Source organism: Dama dama, chromosome 29 (genome assembly GCF_033118175.1).
Source record: "Dama dama isolate Ldn47 chromosome 29, ASM3311817v1, whole genome shotgun sequence".
Taxonomy (NCBI): Eukaryota; Metazoa; Chordata; class Mammalia; order Artiodactyla; family Cervidae; genus Dama; species Dama dama.
The window spans coordinates 30,852,400-30,872,648 of NC_083709.1; the positions used below are offsets into that span (position 1 = coordinate 30,852,400).

Genomic DNA, 20,249 nt, shown 5'->3' on the forward strand with positions numbered 1-20,249 from the left:
TGGCACCGAATACTGGAGTGGGTTGCCATGATACCATAGATCAATAAGAAATCCGGATTTCAGATGACGAAATCGCCAAAGCGGCAAATTTAGGTTAATGAAATGGGGTTAAAAATTGATAAATGGAAACTCCAGGGGAGACCTCAGATTGAGATTTCCCTTACTTACCCGGCCCCGGAATCCGAGGCCGGTAAGGTTTTGGATATTTTGCACAAAGTGTTACAGCCAATAGGTGGAGAAGCCAGCGGAAGGTGACTCACAGCGCGCTGGGGACCTGCGTGAGAGGGCCCTCAGGGCCCGCCCAGTGCTCTGGGATTGGCGGGGCTGGGGCGTGAATCTGTTGCCCTGAGCGCCACCCAAGCCAAAACCGGCCTTCTCTGCCAGAGCAAGGGTGCTGCAGGAACGTGGCTCCAACTTCAGCTAGGGCTGCCTTGGCCTCCGTGGCTTATTCATTTTTTATTGAGGTGCAATTCACATAGATCAACAATTATAAATTTTATAATCCACTAACGTGGTATTAGTACACTCATAATGTTGTGCAACATCACCATTTATCCAGTTCCAAAACATTTTCATCATCTCCATAGGAGACCCCCATACCCAATAAGCACGTTCACTAGACCCTCCCTGTTCCTAGACTCTCCCTGTTCCCAGACCCTAGCAACCACTAACCTCTTGTTGTCTTTGTGGACTTACCTATTTTGGACACTTGGTGATAAGTGAGGTCATACACTATGCTATCCTTTGTATCTGTCTTTCACTTAGCATAATGCTTTTGAGGTTCATCCATGTTGCAGCATGTGTCAGTACTTCACTCCTTTTCATGGTTGAATAATAGTCCATTGTTTATCTGGTCCTACGGTAATGAACATTTGGGTTGTTTCCACCTTTTGGCTTTTGTGAATAGTGCTGTGAACATTTGTATACAAGTATTTGCTTTGAATACTTGTTTTCAATTCTTTGGGGTATATGCCTAGGAGTGGAAGTGTTAGGTTATAATTATACTACTTAACCTTTTGTGGAACTGCCAAACTGTTATCCACAGCAGCTGCACCATTAAATATTCCTACCAGCAATATACAAGAATTCCAACATCTCCACATCCTCCTTATTTTCTCTCTCTGTGTGTCTGTGTATGTTTTAAGAGGGCATCCTATTGGGCATTAAGTATTACTCATTGTGTGTTTGATTTATATTTCCTTAATGAGTGCAGATGTTGAGTATTTTTTCATGTGTTTATTGATTACTTGTATGTTTTCAAAGGAGAAATGTCTTTTCAAGTCCTTTGCCCATTTTAAAATTGGGTTACTTTTCTTTTTGCTGTGAAGTTGTAAGAACTCTTTGTATATTATAGATCCTAGATTCTTATCAAATATGTGATTTATAAATATTTTCTTTCATTCTATCTGTGGTCATATGACTTTCTTAATAGTGTTCTCCCATGCACAAAACATTTTAGTTTTGATGAGGTCTAATTAATTTTGCTTTATGTTTGCTGTTTATGCTTTTGGTGTCATATCTAAGATTCCATTACCAAATCCAAGGTCACAAAGATTTACCTCTATGTTTTCTTTTTTACTTTTTATTTCATATTGAAGTATAGTTGATTACAGTGTTGTATTAGTTTCAGGTGTACACCAAAGTGATTTAGTTATACATATACACAAATCTATTCTTTTTCAAAGTCTTCTCCCATTTAGATCACTGCATAATATTGAGCAGAGTTCCCTTTACTATACAGTAGGTCCTTATTGAAGACTTACCTCTATACTTTCTTCTATGACTATTAGAGTTTTATATCTCTTACTTAAGTCTTTGATGCATTTTGCTGTGGTTTTTTTTTTTTTTTTTTTTTTTTTTGGCATGTGATGTAATGTAGGATTCTATCTTCCCTTCCAAGTGGATATCCAATTGTCTGACACCATTTGTTAATGAGACTGTTATTTGTCAATTGAATGGTCTGGGATTCTTGTCAAAAATCAATTGACTGCAACTACTGAAGCCTGTACCCCTAGAACTTGTGCTCTGCAACATTCTCCACCACTTTGAAGAAGTGGTGTCTTCACACTTCACACTGCAATGAAGAGAAGCCTCTGCTTACCACAACTAGAGAAGGCCTGTGCACAACAATGATGACCCAGTTCAATAAAAAAAATTTTTAAGTAAATTTAAAAAATCAACTGAGTATAGATGTATTGGTTTATTTCTGGATTCTCAATTATATTCCACTGAGATATATATGTATTTTTAATATCTGCTCCACACTGTTTTTATTACTTTAGCTTTGCAGTATATTTTGAAATTGAGCAGTAAGTAAGCATTCTATTTCTGTTCTTCTTTTCAAAAGTATCTTGATCTGTTTCAAGTTTGTATCTGGGATCCCTTGCAATTCCATGTATGTTTCAGGATCAGCTTTTTCATTTTTACCAAAAAAAGAAAGATGCACATTGGGATTTTCATCCCACTGGATATGTAGATTTATCCATACACTGGATATGTAGATTACCTTAGGTACTACTGCCATCTTGACACTATTAAGTCTTCTAATTTATGAACACAGGGCATCTTTCCATTCATTTACATCTTCTTTAATTGCACCTATTTGGTTAAATTTATTTCCAAATATTTTATTCTTTTTGATGCTACTAAAAATTGAATTTTTTCAATTCCTTATCTGGATTGTTCATTGCTAGTGTTTAGAAATACAACTGAATTTATTAGCTCTAATAGTTTTCTTTTGTGTGTGTGTGTGTGTGTGTATTCTTTATTTTCCATATATGATCATGTCATCTGCAAAGAGGGATAGTTTTACTTGTTTCTTTCCAATTTGGATGTCTCTTATTTCCTTTTTCTTGACATATTGCTCAAGTTGTAACTTACAGGACAAGGTTTCTTATACAATTTTGAATAGAAGCAGTGAAAGCAGGCACTGTTGTTGTTCCTGATCTTAGGGGTAACTCTTTCAGTCTTTCACTATTGATGTCAGTTGTAGGGTTTGTTTGTTTCCACAAATGCTCTTAATCAGATTGAAGAAGTTCTCTTTATTCCTAGCTTGTTTAATGTTTTTATCATGAAAAAGTGTTGGATTTTGTAAAATGCTTTTTCTGCATCAATTGAAGATTATTATATTTTCTTTCATTCTTTTAATATGGTGTATTATAATTGATTGGTTCTTATTTGTGGAACCCCTTGTGAGATAAATATCACCTGGTCATGGTGTGTAATTATTTTAACATTCTGCTGGATTCAGTTTGCAAGGGTTTTATTCAGAATTTTTTTGCGTCTATATTCATAGGGGATATTGGTCTGTAGTTTTTTTCTCTTGTGATGTCTCTAGTTTTGGTATCACATAATATTGGTCCCATCAAATGAGTTAAGAAGTGTTGACTGTTTTTCTATTCTTAGAAGAGTTTGAAAAGGATTGGTGTTAACGGTTCTTAGCAGTTCGTACAATTCACTAGTGAACCACTGATCTGATCCTGGACTTTTCTTCATCAGAAGGTGGTGGTGGTGTTGTGTGTGTGTGTTTTTTAAACTGCTGATTCAATCTCTGGTTATTAAGGCTGTTCAGATTTTTTTTTCTCGAATCAGTTTTGATGGTCTATATGTTTCTAGTAATTTGTCCATTTTATCTAGGTTACCTAATTTGTTAGTATACATTGTTCATAGTTTTCTCTTATGATCTTTTTTATTACCTTAAGATCGCTGGTAATGTCTCCATTATGCTGTGTTTAAATCATCTTTTTCTTGATTGAGGATTCACTTGAATGCTACAAATGATCAGCTATTTCTCAGACCTCCCATAAAGTCATTTCTGACACCATTTTGGTGTTTCTGTGTAGGGACGGCCCATGGAGCTTTCTATTCTGCCATTTCCACTGATAGCCCTTCTGTCTTTTTTGTTTGTTTGTTTGTTTTGCTTTCCAGCCGAATGGCAAAATGACTCTGATGTGCCAGGTTCCGTTCTCTATACATCCTATGTGACTGGGATGCCCCACCTTCCTACTTTCTGTCCCTCACCACGTCTCTGAAGCCCCGTTTAGCTCTAACACTCAGCTGTATCTGCGAGCTCAGTCGTGTCCCACCCTTTGCGACTCCATGGACTGTAGCCCGCCAGGTTCATCTGTCGATGGAATTTTCCAGGCAAGAATCCTGGAGTGGGTTGCCATTTCCTACACCAGGAACATTCAGTTAGCCCCTTCCAAAATTTTCTCCACCGGCTCTCCTTCCTCTTTTTTGCATTGTAAAAGGAGGCTCTTCTTTCCTCAACGCTCTGTCTCACACACACAGACACACACACAGACACACACACACACGCACGCACAGCCTGTTCTCTCCACGATTCCCAGCAGGCTGGGAGCGACCGCGCTCAAGGCCCCGAAGCGGCTCGGGCCAACGCGAGCCGGTCCGGGGCCCTTTACGGAACCCGCGCGGGCCGAGCGGAGCGGAGCGTGCACGTGCGCGTCTCCCGGGCGCTCACAGCGCCGCCCGGCAGCCTGCGCCGCCAGCGCCACTGGGAAGTGAAACGCGGGGCTGGGCGGCGGCCTCCTCCGAGCGGCCCGAAAAAATCGGCGGCTTGTTCAGATTTAAAAAACAAACAAACAAAAGAAAGAAAGAGAGCGAGAAGGAAGGTGAGAGAAAGGAAGCGAGGAAGAAGAAAGGGAGAGGTTTTCAACTAGACGGCGGGCCCCCTCCCGGAGGCTGGCTGGGGTCTGCGGTACCGCCGCTCGGCTCGGACGCCGGCTGGGGATTTCCCCGTAATAACGGACGAAACTTCGGAGTCAACAGGCTGTGGAGGAAAGAAAAAAAGGTACTGCCAGACTGAGGCGTATTCTAGCGTCAGTGGGGAACGCGCAGGGTGCGGGGAACCGGGAGCCCCAGGCTTCCGGAGAGCAGAGCGCCGTGGGTTGGGCCTCGTCTCTCAGGTGCCTGCATGGCCCTGGCGGCCGGTGGGAGGGCCCAGTTCAGCTCGGTTCAGTCGTGTCCGACTGTTGGCGACCCCGTGGACTGCTGCACGCCAGGCCTCCCTGTCCATCACCAACTCCTGGAGTTTACTCGGCCTCATGTCCACTGAGTCGGTGATGCCATCCAACCATCTCATCCTCTGTCGTCCCCTTCTCCTCCTACCATCAGTCTTTCCCAGCATCAGGGTCTTTTCAAATGAGTCAGTTCTTTGTATCAGGTGGCCAAAGGATTGCAGTTTCAGCTTCAGCATCAGTCCTTCCAATGAACACTCAGGACTGATCTCCTTTAGGATGGACTGGTTGGATTTTGCAGTTCAAGGGACTCTCAGGAATCCTCTCCATCTCCACAGTTCAAAAGCGTCAATTATTCAGCTCTCAGCTTTCTTTATAGTCCAACTCTCACATCCATACATGACTACTGGTAAAACCATAGCTTTGACTAGTAGGACCTTTGTTGGCAAAGTAATGTCTCTGCTTTTTAATATTCTGTCTAGGTTGGTCATAACTTTACTTCCAAGGAGCAAGCAACACCTTCCCGCAGAACTCACGTGGGGAATTTAAGCAATAATGGTCAAGCAATAAACAAAACGTACGTACATACATACATACACACACATATATATATGTAGTTTTCCTGTTTTTTTCTATTTGAATTTTCTTTGAATTGTTTTACCATAATTTAGACCGTTTTCTGAATTCTCAGTAGTCTTTTCCTCTAAATAGCTGACTAAATGGAGTTGCCCCAGTTCTGTCTGTAGACGGCTTGGTCTTAGAGAATTGTTTCTATTGAGGCGTCACAGTCGAGGAACAAGTCTGCATTTATGTTTTCTGCCCGTGTACAGCTACCTGAAATTACTTATCTCCTCTATTTATATCTTTAAGGTATTTCTGAGCAAACAGAATAATCATTCCCTAAACTCTGCTTCCATTCAGGTGGACAATGTGGCTGTGCCAGATCCTACCAGTTTACTGGAAAAAAAAAAAAAAGATGTGAGATTTGAGGGGGAAGAATATGGAGTTCTGCCTCTGTAAGTAGTCTTCTCTTTCATTAATTTATGCAAGAAATAATTATTGAGTACCTCTTGTATGTGAGGCACTGTGCCAAGCCATAGGAATATAGGACTCACCATCTCTAAGGACAGATAAAAACAAAACATAAAGTACTGGTGTTGATCATAAGTCTTCCAATATTCTGTTCTGGCTACCTTCTGAGAAAATCTTTCCTGTTATACAAACTTCTTAACAGACTGAAATCGTAACTGTTTCCAATCAAGTCGAATATCCTTGATTCGGTAAAGATTGCCCCAAAGTTTTTTTTTTTTTTTTTTTTCAGTGAATAAGAGAACAAATCAACATGTTAACTCTACCCAGAAGAAGCTACTGATAATATTATTTCTTTATTGGAGGAGAGAGAGAGAAATAGTGCTACCCTCATTATAAATCATATAATGAAATGATTCTTCTTATTGTAAATAACTCAAGTGAGAAAACTGTTATTGCAGATGAAATTTGAAGTTAGCAATCTAGGAAGCAAATCTCAGGATCCTTCTACTTGCTAATGTCTAAGTCACCATTACCTGCTATATAATTTTAAAGCTATTTTAACACATAAAAAGATTTTCTTAGTTGCCATATTTACAAACTTTGCAAGTGTGCAAGCTAAGTCGTGTCCGACTCTTCGTGACCCTGTGGACTGTAGCCCACCAAACTCCTTTGTTCAAAGGGTTTTCCAGGCAAGAATACTGGAGTGGGTTGCCATTTCCTTCTCCACAAACTTTGTATAGGAAAGAATAAATAGATTTTCTATTGGCCCAGTTGTAAGAAGAAATAAATTTGGCCTTGGAAATCAAGGAGTCTATCTTTGTAGGTGGGGAACTGGGTAAACTAGTTTTAATGGCCCAATAGTAAGAAGAAATAAGTTTGGCCTTAGAAATCAAGGAGTCTATCTTTGTGGGTGGGGAACTGGGGAAACTAGTTTGCACAAAGCTAAATAATAATGACTGTACAGTGGAAGTGAGAAATAGATTTAAGGGACTAGATCTGATAGACAGCGTACCTGATGAACTATGGACGGAGGTTCGTGACGTTGTACAGGAGACAGGAATCAAGACCATCCCCAAGAAAAGGAAATGCAAAAAAGCAAAATGGCTGTCCGAAGAGGCCTTACAAATAGCTGTGAAAGGAAGAGAAGGGAAAAGCAAAGGAGAAAAGGAAAGATATACCCATTTGAATGCAGAGTTCCAAAAAATAGCAAGGAGAGATAAGAAAACCTTCCTTAACGATCAATGCAAAGAACTAGAGGAAAATAATAGAATGGGACAGACTAGAGAGCTCTTCAACAAAATGAGAGATACCAAGGGAACATTTCATACAAAGATGGTCTCAATAAAACAGAAATGGTATGGACCTAACAGAAGCAGAAGATATTAAGAAGAGGTGGCAAGAATACACAGAAGAACTGTACAAAAAAGATCTTCATGACTGAGATAATCACGATGGTGTGGTCACTCACACTCATCTAGAGCCAGACATCCTGGAATATGAAGTCAAGTGGGCCTTAAGAAGCATCACTATGAACAAAGCTAGTGGAGGTGATGGAATTCCAGTTGAGCTCTTTCAAATCCTAAGAGATGATCCTTTGAAAGTGCTGCAGTCAATATGCCAGCAAATTTGGAAAACTCAGCAGTGGCCACAGGACTGGAAAAGGCCAGTTTTCATTCCAATCCCAAAGAAAGGCAATGCCAAAGAATGCCCCAACTACCACACAATTGCACTCATCTCACACGCTAGTAAAGTTATGCTCAACATTCTCCAAGCCAGGCTTCAGCAATATATGAACCATGAACTTCCAGATGTTCAAGCTGGTTTTAGAAAAGGCAGAGGAACCAGAGATCAAATTGCCAACATCCGCTGAATCATCGAAAAAGAGAGTTTCAGAAAAACATCTATTTTTCCTTTATTGACTATGCCAAAGCCTTCGACTGTGTGGATCACAATAAATTGGAAAATTCTGAAGGAGATGGGAATACCAGACCACCTGACCTGCTTCTTGAGAAACCTGTATGCAGCTCAGGAAGCAACAGTTAGAACTGGACATGGAACAACTGACTGGTTCCAAATAGGAAAAGGAGTACGTCAAGGCTGTATCTTGTCACCCTGCTTATTTAACTTATATGCAGAGTACATCATGAGAGATGCTGGACTGGAGGAAGCACAAGCTGGAATCAAGATTGCTGGGAGAAATATCAGTAACCTCAGATATGCAGATGACACCACCCTTAAGGCCGAAAGCAAAAAAGAACTAAAGAGCCTCTTGATGAAAGTCAAAGAGGAGAGTGAAAAAGTTGGCTTAAAGCTCAACATTCAGAAAACTAAGATCATGGCATCAGGTCCCATCACTTCATGGCAAATAGATGGGGAAACAGTGGAAACAGTGGCTGACTTTATTTTTGTGGGCTCCAAAATCACTGCAGATGGTGATTGCAGCCTTGAAATTAAAAATGCTTACTCCTTGGAAGGAAAGTTATGACCAACCTAGACAGCATATTACCAGGGAAGTCCAGCATATTAAAAAGTGGAGACATTACTTTGCCAGCAAAGGTCCGTCTAGTCAAGGCTATGGTTTTTCCAGTGGTCATGTATGGGTGTGAGAGTTGGACTGTAAAGAAAGCTGAGCACCAAAGAATTGATGCTTTTGAACTGTGGTGTTGGACAAGACTCTGGAGAGTCCCTTGGACTGCAAGGAGATCCAACCAGTCCATCCTAAAGGAGATCAGTCCTGGGTGTTCATTGGAAGGACTGATGTTGAAGCTGAAGCTCCAATACTTTGGCCACCTGATATGAAGAGCTGACTCATTTGAAGAGACCCCGATGCTGGGAAAGATTGAGGGCAGGAGGAGAAGAGGACGACAGAGGATAAGATGGTTGGATGGCATCACTGACTCAATGGACATGAGTTTGAGTAACCTCTGGGAGTTGGTGATGGACAGGGAGGCCTGGCATGCTGCGGTTCATGGGGTTGCAAAGAGTTGGACAGGACTGAATGACTGAAGTGAACTGAATGGAAATAATAATGAAATAAAGTGTTTTCCTAAGTACCACTGAGATGAGATTGATGAAAGGAAGGAGGAGAGAGATGGCAACAGTGTGTTCTTTTTTGTCAGAAAGAGTACCTGATGTAAATACTTGCCAGGCAGGGGCAGTGGGTCCACACTAGAACCAAATGTGGATGTTTCTGGAGAGTTCAATCAGCAAGTGACCCAGGGTAGTGAGGGGTTGATCACCCTGAAAGGAGAGTTATCTTTCAAATGGAAGAGCAGAATTAATAATTTCCATGCCCAGCCCTATATGAAGTAGATCAATCATGTTTAAAGTAAAAGAGAGGGAAATAGGTTTTACAGTTTTAGTTGATAAGTAGTACCATTGTAGGAAATGGAGGGTTGATGGAACAGCAGCTTTCCCCTGGGCAAGGTTGAAAGAACTACCTTTCAGTGCCAAATGCAAATGAAATAAATTTTTTCTTTCTTTTCCTTGTATAAGAAAACACTATGTTTGACAGAAAACAACAAAATTCTGTAAAGCAAGTTTTCTTCAATTAAAAAATAAATTAATTTCAAAAAAAGAAAATATTACCAAGTGTTGGCAGAGGAGTATAAATAAACATTGGGGGGGGGCAGTAAAATTGTATAACATCTACAGAGGAAAATTACCAGTATCCATGAAATGTTTAAGGGACATCTTTTGTATTCAGCAATTGCTCCTCTAGAAATTATTCTGCAGATACATTTACATGTGTGCACAATGGCCTATGTATAACAATACCCACTGTAGCTTTGTAATAACAGAAGATATTAAACAACTGCAGTCGCCATAAATGAGGGATTATTTAAATTATGAGTTTTCCCTAAAATTAGTAATGTACAGCTATTAACCAGAATGTAGCAGATCTAGCAAATATGAAATGATTTCCAAGGTACATTGTTGAGTGAAATAAGAAAAGTACAGGACTATGTGTGTAAAATACTTCAAATTAGACTTTAGGTATATTTATATGTGTGCTTGTATATATATGGAATATTTCTGAAAAGACACAGAAAAAGTTGCTGACTGTTGTCTCAAGGGAGGGAGGTAGATGACTACAGGCTATGTGGAGGGAGATTTACTTTGTACTGAATACTGTTTCAGTACAAACAGTTTACTGCCAGTTTAAAAAACAGAGGAATCGGGTGGAGAGGGAGGTGGAAGGGGGGATCGGGATGGGGAATATGTGTAAATCTATGGCTGATTCATATCGATGTATGACAAAACCCACTGAAATGTTGTGAAGTAATTAGCCTCCAACTAATTAAAAAAAAATAAAAATAAAAAAAAGTAAAAAACAAGGGTATGAACTATCTAATACAAGTAAAACAAACACCTAGTAAAGTAAATCAAGTACTGGTAGAAGGAAGTTTTTTTGTTGAACTCACCACATTCTGTTTTATAAGATTTCTGTTACTGTCAAAATTGCATTTACAGGAAGAGAACAAAGAAAATCTTAGGGTAAGTCATTTCAGTTAGTCTCTTATCTAAACCTTAGTTTCCTTATTTGTAAAATGGGTATGAGGATGACTATTTTGCAGAGTTGTTGTCTGGAAGCATAAAGAATATAAATTATTATACATACTAAAGCACACACACACACATATTCACTCACTCACTTTTGGCTCAGACTTCCAATTTCCCCAAAGCAGTTTCCAAATGAAGACCAAGCTGGGCTTGAAGCAGAAAGAGTTTAGGCATAACTCAGGCATATTCTTACCAGCACAGGATTTATCATTAGCAGTAAATCTCATCCCCTTGGATTTCATCCACTGAACAAACATTACCAGTCAAATACTGTGCTGGCTGCTTGGATACAGTGATGAACAAGACAGAATTGTGCTTTAAAAAATATTATGCAGTTTATACATGAGTGTGTCTGCCTTCAAGTAATATAGAACAAAATTAATGTTTCTCTTTGCTGCTGCTCTTCTGCCCAAAGGTAACTGCTGATATCTTCATAAAGGTGAGGACAGTGCTTCCTGATTTACGGTTTTGTTTGGTGCATATTGTTTCCCCCCTAAAAATAGCATTATACAGTACATACTGTTCTGTTACTATCTAAAATATCAATGTCTTTGAGATTTTTGCAAAGAATCAGAAAAATTCTTGCTTATTCTTTTAAATTGTTGGAGGTAGCCTATTGTATGCCTCCTCTGTGGCCCAGCTGGTAAAGAATCTGCCTGCAATATGGGAGACTTGGATTCGATCCCCGGGTCAGGCAGATCCCCTGGAGAAGGAAATGACAAACCCACTCCAGTACTTGTGCCTGGAGAATACCATGGACAGAGGAGTGGCACAGGCTGCAGTCCATGGAATCACAGAGTTGGACGGACTGTGCAACTAACTTTCTATTGTATGGGTAAGTACACCATTTAATCATTCCCTTACTGATAGACACTTAAGTCATTTTCTATTCTTACTAGTATAAAATGGGCTACTAATCCTTGGTTAAAGTGAAAGTGAAGTTGCTCAGTCGTATCCGACTCTGGACCAACTCTTTGCGACTCCGTGGACTGTAGCCTACCAGGCTCCTCTGTCCATGGGATTTTCAAGGCAAGAATACTCAAATGGGTTGCCATTTTCTTCTCCAGGGGAATCTTCCCGACCCAGGGATTGAACCCGGGTCTCCTGCATTGTAGGCAGACGCTTTTACCATCTGAGCCACCAGGGAAGTCCTATTCTTGGTTATATATGCTGCAAATATTTTCTGCAAGTTTGTTGCTTGTACTTTTGCTTTATGTAATTTAGATTACAGAGTTTTAAAACTTTAGTGGAAGTAAATGTATCAGTTTTTTAAAAAGTAGTCTTAACAATATTATTGTCTTAAGACCTTTGACACACCCGAGATTGTGAATTCATTTTCCTATATTTGCTGTTAATACTTGACATTTACTTATTTTGTTGACCTGTACTTTATTTTCCCTTTATGTGAAATTGTGGTATAGACAGTATAATGCCCTTCCCCCAGGATGTCCATGTCCTAATCCCTGGAACCTGAGTATATTAAGTTACAAGGCAAATGAAATGAAGGTTTCAGGTGGAATTAATCTTGGTAATAAGCAGACCTTGAGATGGTGTATTAATTTCCTATTGTTACTAAAATTTAGTAGCTTAAAACAATACACTTTTAATTTCTTACAGTTTTGGATTTCAGAAGGCCAAAATCAGTTTCACTGGGCTAAAATAAAAATGTTTGTAGGGCTAATTTTTTCCTGGAGTCTCTGAATGGAAAGTCCCTTTTCTTGTCTTCTAGTGGACACTTGTATTCCTTGGTTAGGGGCCCCTTCCTCTATCTTGGAAGCATAAATCTCTCTAATCTCTGCTTCTGTCATATCTCTCTCATAAAATCTCCTTCACTCTCCCTCTGATAAGGACACTTGTAATTACAGTTCACCCAGATAATCTAGGATAATTTCCCTATTTCAAAATCCTTAATTTAATTACATATACAGAAGTCCCTCTTTGCTTATATGGCAGTAATCATAGGTTCCAGGAATTCAGACTTGGATATCTTTGGAGGACGTTAGTCACTCTCCCATGTATAGGGAGATTATCCAGAAGGTCCCAATGTAATTATATAAATGGGAGAGAGAGGCATAGCAAAGAGCCAGAGAGTTAGCAGTGGGAGTCTTAGTCTGATGTTGATGGCTCTAAAGATGAAATAAAGAGGGCAAGTAAGCCTAGGAATGTGGGTAGCCTCTAGAGAGTAGAAAAGGTAAGAAACAAATTATCCCTCAGAGCCTCAAAAATGAATTGATTTAACCCAGTCAGACCCATTTCAGAGTTCTTTTTTAAAATTTAATTTTTAGAATGAACACTTAGCATGAGATTTACCCTCTTAATAATTTTTAAGTGTCCAATACAGTATTGTTAACCATAGGATAACAGTATATTGTATAACAGATCTTTAGAACTTATTCATCTTGCTTAACTAAAACTTTATGCCTGTTGATTAATAATTCATACCACCCCTCTGCCCCTTGGCAACCACCATTGCACATTTTGATTCTATGATTTTGACTATTTTAGATACCGTATATAAGTGAAGTCATGTAATATTTGTCTTTCTGTGACTGGTTTATTTCACTTGGCATAAAATCTTCAAAGTTCATCCATGTTGTTGCATATTGCAGAGTCTCCTTCTTTTTAAAGGCTAAATAATAATCCATTGTATGTGTATGGCATTGTTTCTTCATTCATCTGTTGATAGACATTTATGTTGTTTTCACATCTTGGCTATCGTGAATGGTGGTGTAATGAACATGGAAGTGCTAATATTTCTTTGAGATCTTGGTTTCAGTTCTTTTGGATAAATACCTAAAAGTGGGATTGCTTGGTCATATGGTAGTTCTATTTTTAATTTTTTGAAGAATCTCTATACAGTTTACCATAGTGGCGGTACTGTTTTGCATTTCTACCAATAGTGCACAAAGGTTCCAATTTTTCTACATCCTCACCAACTTTTGTGATCTTTTTTTTTTAAATAATAACCATCCTTACAGGTATGAGATGATATTTCATTGTGGCTTTGATTTGTATTTCCTTTACATTTATAGACTGTGGAACATTTTTTCATGTACCTGATAGACATTTATATGTCTTCTTTGGATAAATGCCTATTCAGGTCCTTAGCTCATTTTAAAATCAGATTTTGGTATTTGGCTATTGAGTTCTCAGTTCAGTTCAGTTGCTCAGTCGTGTCTGATTCTTTGTGACCCCATGGACTATAGCACACCAGGCTACCCTGTCCATCACCAACTCCTGGAGCTTGCTCAAGCTCATCTCCATCGAGCCAATGATGCCATCCAACCATCTCATCCTCTGTCATCCCCTTCTCCTCCTGCCTTCAGTCTTTCCCAGCATCAGGATCTTTTCCAGTGAGTCAGTTCTTCACATCAGGTGGCCAAAGAATTGGAGCTTTGGCTTCAGCATCAGTACTTCCAATGAATATTCAGGACTGAATATTCATTTCGCTTTGGATTGACTGGTTGGATCTCTTTGCAGTCCAAGGGACTCTCAAGAGTCTTCTCCAACATCACAGTTGAAGAGCATCAATTCTTCAGTGCTCAGCTTTCTTAATGGTCCAACTCTCACATCATGACTACTGGAAAAACCATATCTTTGACTAGATGGACCTTTGTCGGCAAAGTAATGTCTCTGCTTTTTAATACGCTATGTAGGTTGGTCATAGCTTTTTTCCCAAGGAGCAAGCATCTTTTAATTTCAGGGCTACAGTCACCATTTGCAGTGATTTTGAAGCCCAGGAAAATAAAGTCAGTCACTATTTCTAATGTTTCCCCATCTGTTCGCCATGAAGTGATAGGACCAGATGCCATGATCTTAGTTCTTTGAATGTTGAGTTTTAAGCCAGCTTTTTCACTCTTCTCTTTCACTTTCATCGAGGGACTCTTTAGTTCCTCTTCACTTTTTGCCATAAGGGTGGTACCATCTGCATATCTGAGGTTATTGATATTTCTCCCGGCTATCTTGATTCCAGCTTGTGCTTCATGCACTCCAGCGTTTCTCATGATGTACTCTGCTTATAAACTAAACAAGCAGGGTGACAATATACAGCCTTGATATACTCCTTTCCCAATTTGGAACCAGTCCATTGTTCCATGTCTGGTTCTAACTGTTGCTTCTTGACCTGCATACAGATTTCTTAGGAGGCAGATAGGGGGGTCTGGTATTCCCATCTCTTTTAAGAATTTTCCGCAGTTTGTTGTGATCCGCATAGTCAAAGACTTTAGCGTGGTCAGTAAAGCAGAAGTAGATGTTTTTCTGGAATTCTCTTGCTTTTTCTATGATCCAATGGATGTTTGCAATTTGATCTCTGGTTCTTCTGCCTTTTCTAAATCCAGCTTGAACATCTGGAAGTTCACGGTTCACATACTATTGAAGCCTGGCTTGGAGAACTTTGAGCATTACTTTGCTAGCATGTGAGATGAGTGCAATTGTGTGGTAGTTTGAGCATTCTTTGGCATTGCCTTTCTTTCGAATTGGAATGAAAACTGACCTTTTCCAATCCTGTGGCCACTGCTGAGTTTTCCAAATTTGCTGGCATATTGAGTGCAGCACTTTTGCAGCATCATCTTTTAGGAGTTCTGTGTGTGTGTGTGTGTATGTGTGTGTGTATATATATATATATATATATATATATAAATCAATTATATAGTTTGCAAATGTTTTCTCTGAGTTCACAAATTACCTTTTCATTTTTTGTTTCTGTTGCTATAGAGAGGCTTTTTAGTTTGACATAGTTCCAGTTAACTGTTTTGCTTTTCTTGCCTGAGGTATTATTGTCATATACAAAAAATGTCATTGTCAAGACCAGTGTCACAAAGCTTTTTCCCTACATTTTCTTTTAGGAGTTTTATACTTTCTTATCTCTTCTTTAAATGTTAATCCATTTTGAGTTGATTTGTGTATATGGCATAAAATAAGGGTAAGGTTTCGTTCTTTTGCATGTGAGTATCCAGTTTTCTTAACACAATTTGTTGGGGAAATTGTCCTTGCCCTATTGTGTATTCTTGGCACTTTCATTAAAGATCAGGTTGACCATATATGCATATGTTTATTTCTGGGCTCTTTAATCTGTTCCATTGGTTAGCTCTTTGTCTTTATGCAGGCACAGTACTGTTTTAACTTCTGTAGCTCTGTAGTATATTTTGAAATCAGGAAGTGGGGTGTTTTCAGCTTTGCAGGATTGCTTTTTCTATTCATGTCCTTCAGTGTTTCCATATGAGTTTTAGGATTGTTTTTTCTACTTCTCTGAAAAATACCACTAGAATTTTGGTTCTGGTTACACAGAATCTGTAGACCACTTTGAGTTGTATGGACATTTTAACAATATTAATTCTTCAGTTCATGGACATGGATATCTTTCCATTTGTTTGTGTCTTTATCAGTGTCTTGTAGTTTTTGGTGTACAAGTCTTTTACCTCCTTGTTTAAGTTTATTCCTGAATATACTAAATATGTATATTTATATTCCTAAATTCCTAAATATGTTTTCATGCTATTGTGAATGAGATTGTTTCTTTAATTTTCTTTTCAGATAGTTCACTGTTAGTATATAGAAATGCAACTGATTTTTGTATGTTGATTTTGTATCCTGCAACTTTACCAAATTTATTAGTTATAACACCTGGAGTCTTTAGTATTTTCTATATATATAAGATCATGTCATTTGCAAACATGGATAATTTTAGATCTTATTTTCCAATTTGGATGCCTTTTATTTCTTTTTCTTGCCTAAAGTGCTCTACCTCTCTAACTTCTAGTACTATGCTAAATAGAAGTAGCATAGCAGTCATCTCTATCTGTTACTGATATTAGAGGAAAAGCTTTAAATTTTTTTACCATTTAGTGTGATGTTACCTGTGTGCTTATCATATATGGCTTCTGTTATGTTGAGGCAATTTTCTTATACTGAGATTTTTTTATCCTGAAAGGATATTTGAATTTTGTCAAATGCTTTTTGTGTATCTATTGAGATGATTCTATAATTTTTATTCTATATTCTGGCCTTATGGTGTGACACATTGATTTATATATGTTGAACCATCCTTGCATCCCAGGGATAAATCCCACTTGGTCATGATCTGTGATCCTTTTAAAGAGCTGTTGAATTTGGTTTGCTGGTATTTTGTTTAGGATTTTTGTATCTGTATTCATCTGGGATATTGGTCTGTAGTTTTCTTTTCTTGTTTGTTATCAGGGTAATTCTGGTACCTGGCTTTGGTATCAGGGTGGTGCTGACCTTATGAATGAATTTGGATATGTATACTTCTCTTTGAGTTTTGGGAAGAGTTTGAGACAGATTGGCATTCATGTTTTTATTTTGTCATCTCTTTTTTTTTTTCTAAGTCGTCTAAGAGTTTGTCAATTTTGTTTATCTTTTCATGATATCACCTCTTAGTTTTGTTGGTTTTTTCACATTGTTAATCTATTCTCTATTTCACTTACTTATGTTTTAATCTTTTTTCCCCCCATCATTTTGATAACTTTGGGCTTAATTTGTTCTACTTTTTATAGCTTCCTGGGGTATAAAGTTAGGTTGTTTGAGTTTTTTTTTTCTTTTTTAATATAAGCATTTATGTCAACAAACTTCCCTCTTTGTACTGCTTTTATTGTCAGTCAGTTCAGTCGCTCAGTCATCTGACTCTTTGCGACCCCATGTACTGTAGCACACCAGGCCTCCCTGTCCATCACCAACTCCTGGAGCTTGCTCAGACTCATGTGCATTGAGTTGGTGATGCCATCCAACCATCTCATCCTCTGTCATCTCCTTCTCCTCCTGCCTTCAATTTTTCCCAGCATCAGAGTCTCTTCCAGTGAGTTGACTCTTTCCATCAGGTGGCCAAAGTGTTGGAGCTTCAGCTTCAACATCAGTCCTTCCAATGAATATTCAGGACTGATTTTCTGAATATTTTGTCATACCTCGTGTATTCTGATATGTTGTGTTTTTGTTTATCACAAGGTATATTCCAATTTCCTTTAAACCTAGTTGTTCAGGATTATTATTGCTTAATTTCCACATTTGTTAATTTTCCCATTTATCATCTACTGTTGACTGCTAGTTTCATTCCATTGTGGACAGAAAATATACTTGGTATAATTTCAGTCCTCTTAAACTTGTTAAAACATGTTTTGTGACCTAAATATGAGCTTCCTGGAGAATGTTCCATGTGCACTCGAGAAGAATGTGTATTCTATTGATATGGTATGGAATGTCCTTTATGTGTCTCTTAGGTCCATTTAGTCTATAGTTTTGTTCAAGTTCTCTGTTTCCTTTTTGATCTTCTGTCTGAATGTTCTCTCCGTTATTGAGAGCAGTGTCTTTTACTGTTATTATCTTGTCTTGTATTGCTTATCTCTCCCTTCAAACTCTCAATGTTTGCTTTATATATTTAGATGTTCTGATGTTATATATATATGTATGTGTATATATATACACACACACACACATATATGTATTGCATGTATGTATATATATACATACATATATATATGCATGTATGCTCAGTCATTCAATTTTTCCAACTTTTTTGTGACCCCATGGACTGTAGCCCAGCAGGCTCCTCTGTCCATGGGGATTTCCCAGGCAGGAATTCTGGAGTGGGTTGCCGTTTCCTTCTCCAGGGCATCTTACTCAGGGATTGAACTTGCGTCTCCTGTCTCTTGCATTGGCAGGCAGATTCTTTACCACTGAGTCATGAGAGAAGCCCCATCTTATAAATGAGGAAGCAAAAGCTTAGAGAGGTGCTGACCCTGGCCCAACCATATATATCCAGTGAATGGTAGAGCCAGAATTTGATCCTAGTTCTGTCCAGGAGAACATGGACTATGCTCATTGAGCCTGATATTGCTCTACACTGGGAGGTCTTTAGGCCTTTCTCAAAAAGGCATTTGGGATTAAAGCCACCTTTGCTTCTTATTTCTGTTTTCATCAGTCAGAAACCTCAGTATAAGTAAGCATTCTTGACCAATTTCCTCTCTCTGCCCTTCATGCTTATAATGCTCTATAATCCCTTGTCCTTAACCCAAACCTCTCCCACCTCCCAAGCTTTCCATTGTGTTCCTAGTATTCCTACTCTGTAATCAGCTAATGCTATGTAATCTCAATTTCTTCTTAGTTTCTGCTTCCTTCTTGAAGAGTATAAATGTAATCCAACTCTCTCTTGAGGACATGGAATTTCCTGAAGGTCTCTGATATGAAAATTTTTATTCTCATTAGCAACCCATTTGAAGTCAGGAGGTAAATTTGAGACCCCTCTTTGTTCACATTGTCTCTTTCCCAACTGTTGTGGATTGAATTTTATACCTGCAAAAATACATATGTTGAAGTCCTAGCCTCTAGTACCTCAAAATGTGACCTTGTTTGGAAATAGGGTCATTGCAGATATAATTAATTAAGATGAGGATTAGGGTGAAGCCCTAATTTAATATGACTGATGTCCTTATAAAAAAGGGAAATTTAGGCACAGATATGAACACAAGGAGAATGCCATATGAAAATGAAGCAGAAACCAAGCCAAGGGACACCAAAGATTTCCAGCAAACTGCCATAATCTGGGGGAGAAGAATGGAACAGAGCCTCCCTCATCACTCTCAGAAGGAACCAATTTTCCAGACACCTTGACTTCCAACTTTTTAGAACTGTGAGCCAATACATTCCTGTTGTTTATGCCATCTAGTTTGTGATACTTTGTTATGGCAACCCTAGCAAGTTAACACACCAACTCTCTGGTAAAAATCTTGTTTCACTTTAAGGCTCAGACCATTCAATCCAGCTCATCCTTCAGATCTCAGTTAAATGGTTATTTCCTCCAGATTACTTCCTTGATTAGGGTCTTTGGTATAAGCGCTCCCAGAATGATTTTTCTTTTTGGAACACTTATTTACCTCAGTTTGCAATTGTGCAAATGTTAGTGTTGTTTGGTTGCTATTTGGCTTTACCGCTTGCTCCAAAACTGACTCCAGGAAAAGTTTCTGTTGTGCTCACCATCATATCCCAGAGTAGGTGCTCAGCAAATATTTGTTGAATGAATTAAAGCAGTCCATTGTTTTAGAAGTTAATTCCTTTTTGAAATACAAATAACCTTTGGCAAATATAATCCACCAAACCTTATCAGTTAACTGATATTTAATATGTACATGAAGGTTAGGTCCAAAAGGACTCTGAGTTTTGTGTTATCAGATAATTGCTTCCTAAATGACACTTGGCTTCTTTTTGAGTCCTATTTCTTGCTTTTGTCTACTTTGATGACTGTTTTATTGACTTTTTTCTAGCTGATTTGAATTTTTTATTGACAACCCTGTGGTCTTCAAAATCTTATTATCTTTTAGCAGCAGTTGCCTCAGATACTTTTAGATTTCAAGGCAGTTGTTGTCACATTTTAATTTGTTGTAGCCATTACATGGTGTCTTGGCCATACTCCTACATTTGGGCATGTTTATCTTCTAGTCAAGATTTTAGAACATTAAGAGCTAGATAGCCTACCATTATTTTTAGCCCCAGATGTAGGGAACTTGCTCTTTTTCAAATGGTACTAACAATAGCTAGTGCTATCTTGAAATTAGCCAAGGATGCACCGTTATGCAACTTGGGGCAGACAATGCCCTGGTGATGTCCACTAAAAAAAAAATAGTCACAACGCAGAAGTTGAGAGTTAGGTTTTATTCGGTGGGGATTTTTTAG

General features: G+C 38.6%; 1 protein-coding gene across 1 annotated transcript in view; it reads left to right on the plus strand.

Annotated features, from left to right (window-relative positions):
- The first annotated feature begins 102 nt into the window (after window positions 1-102).
- LOC133048466 (uncharacterized) overlaps window positions 103-20,249 on the plus strand; it is a 36,454-nt gene continuing 16,307 nt past the window's right edge. Inside the window, exons 1-4 of the mRNA XM_061132131.1 lie at window positions 103-190; window positions 4,353-4,810; window positions 5,459-5,553; window positions 5,898-5,992. Coding sequence (XP_060988114.1) covers window positions 103-190; window positions 4,353-4,810; window positions 5,459-5,553; window positions 5,898-5,958 — 702 coding nt within the window. The 3' untranslated portion in view covers window positions 5,959-5,992. The remainder of the gene's footprint in view (window positions 191-4,352; window positions 4,811-5,458; window positions 5,554-5,897; window positions 5,993-20,249) is intronic.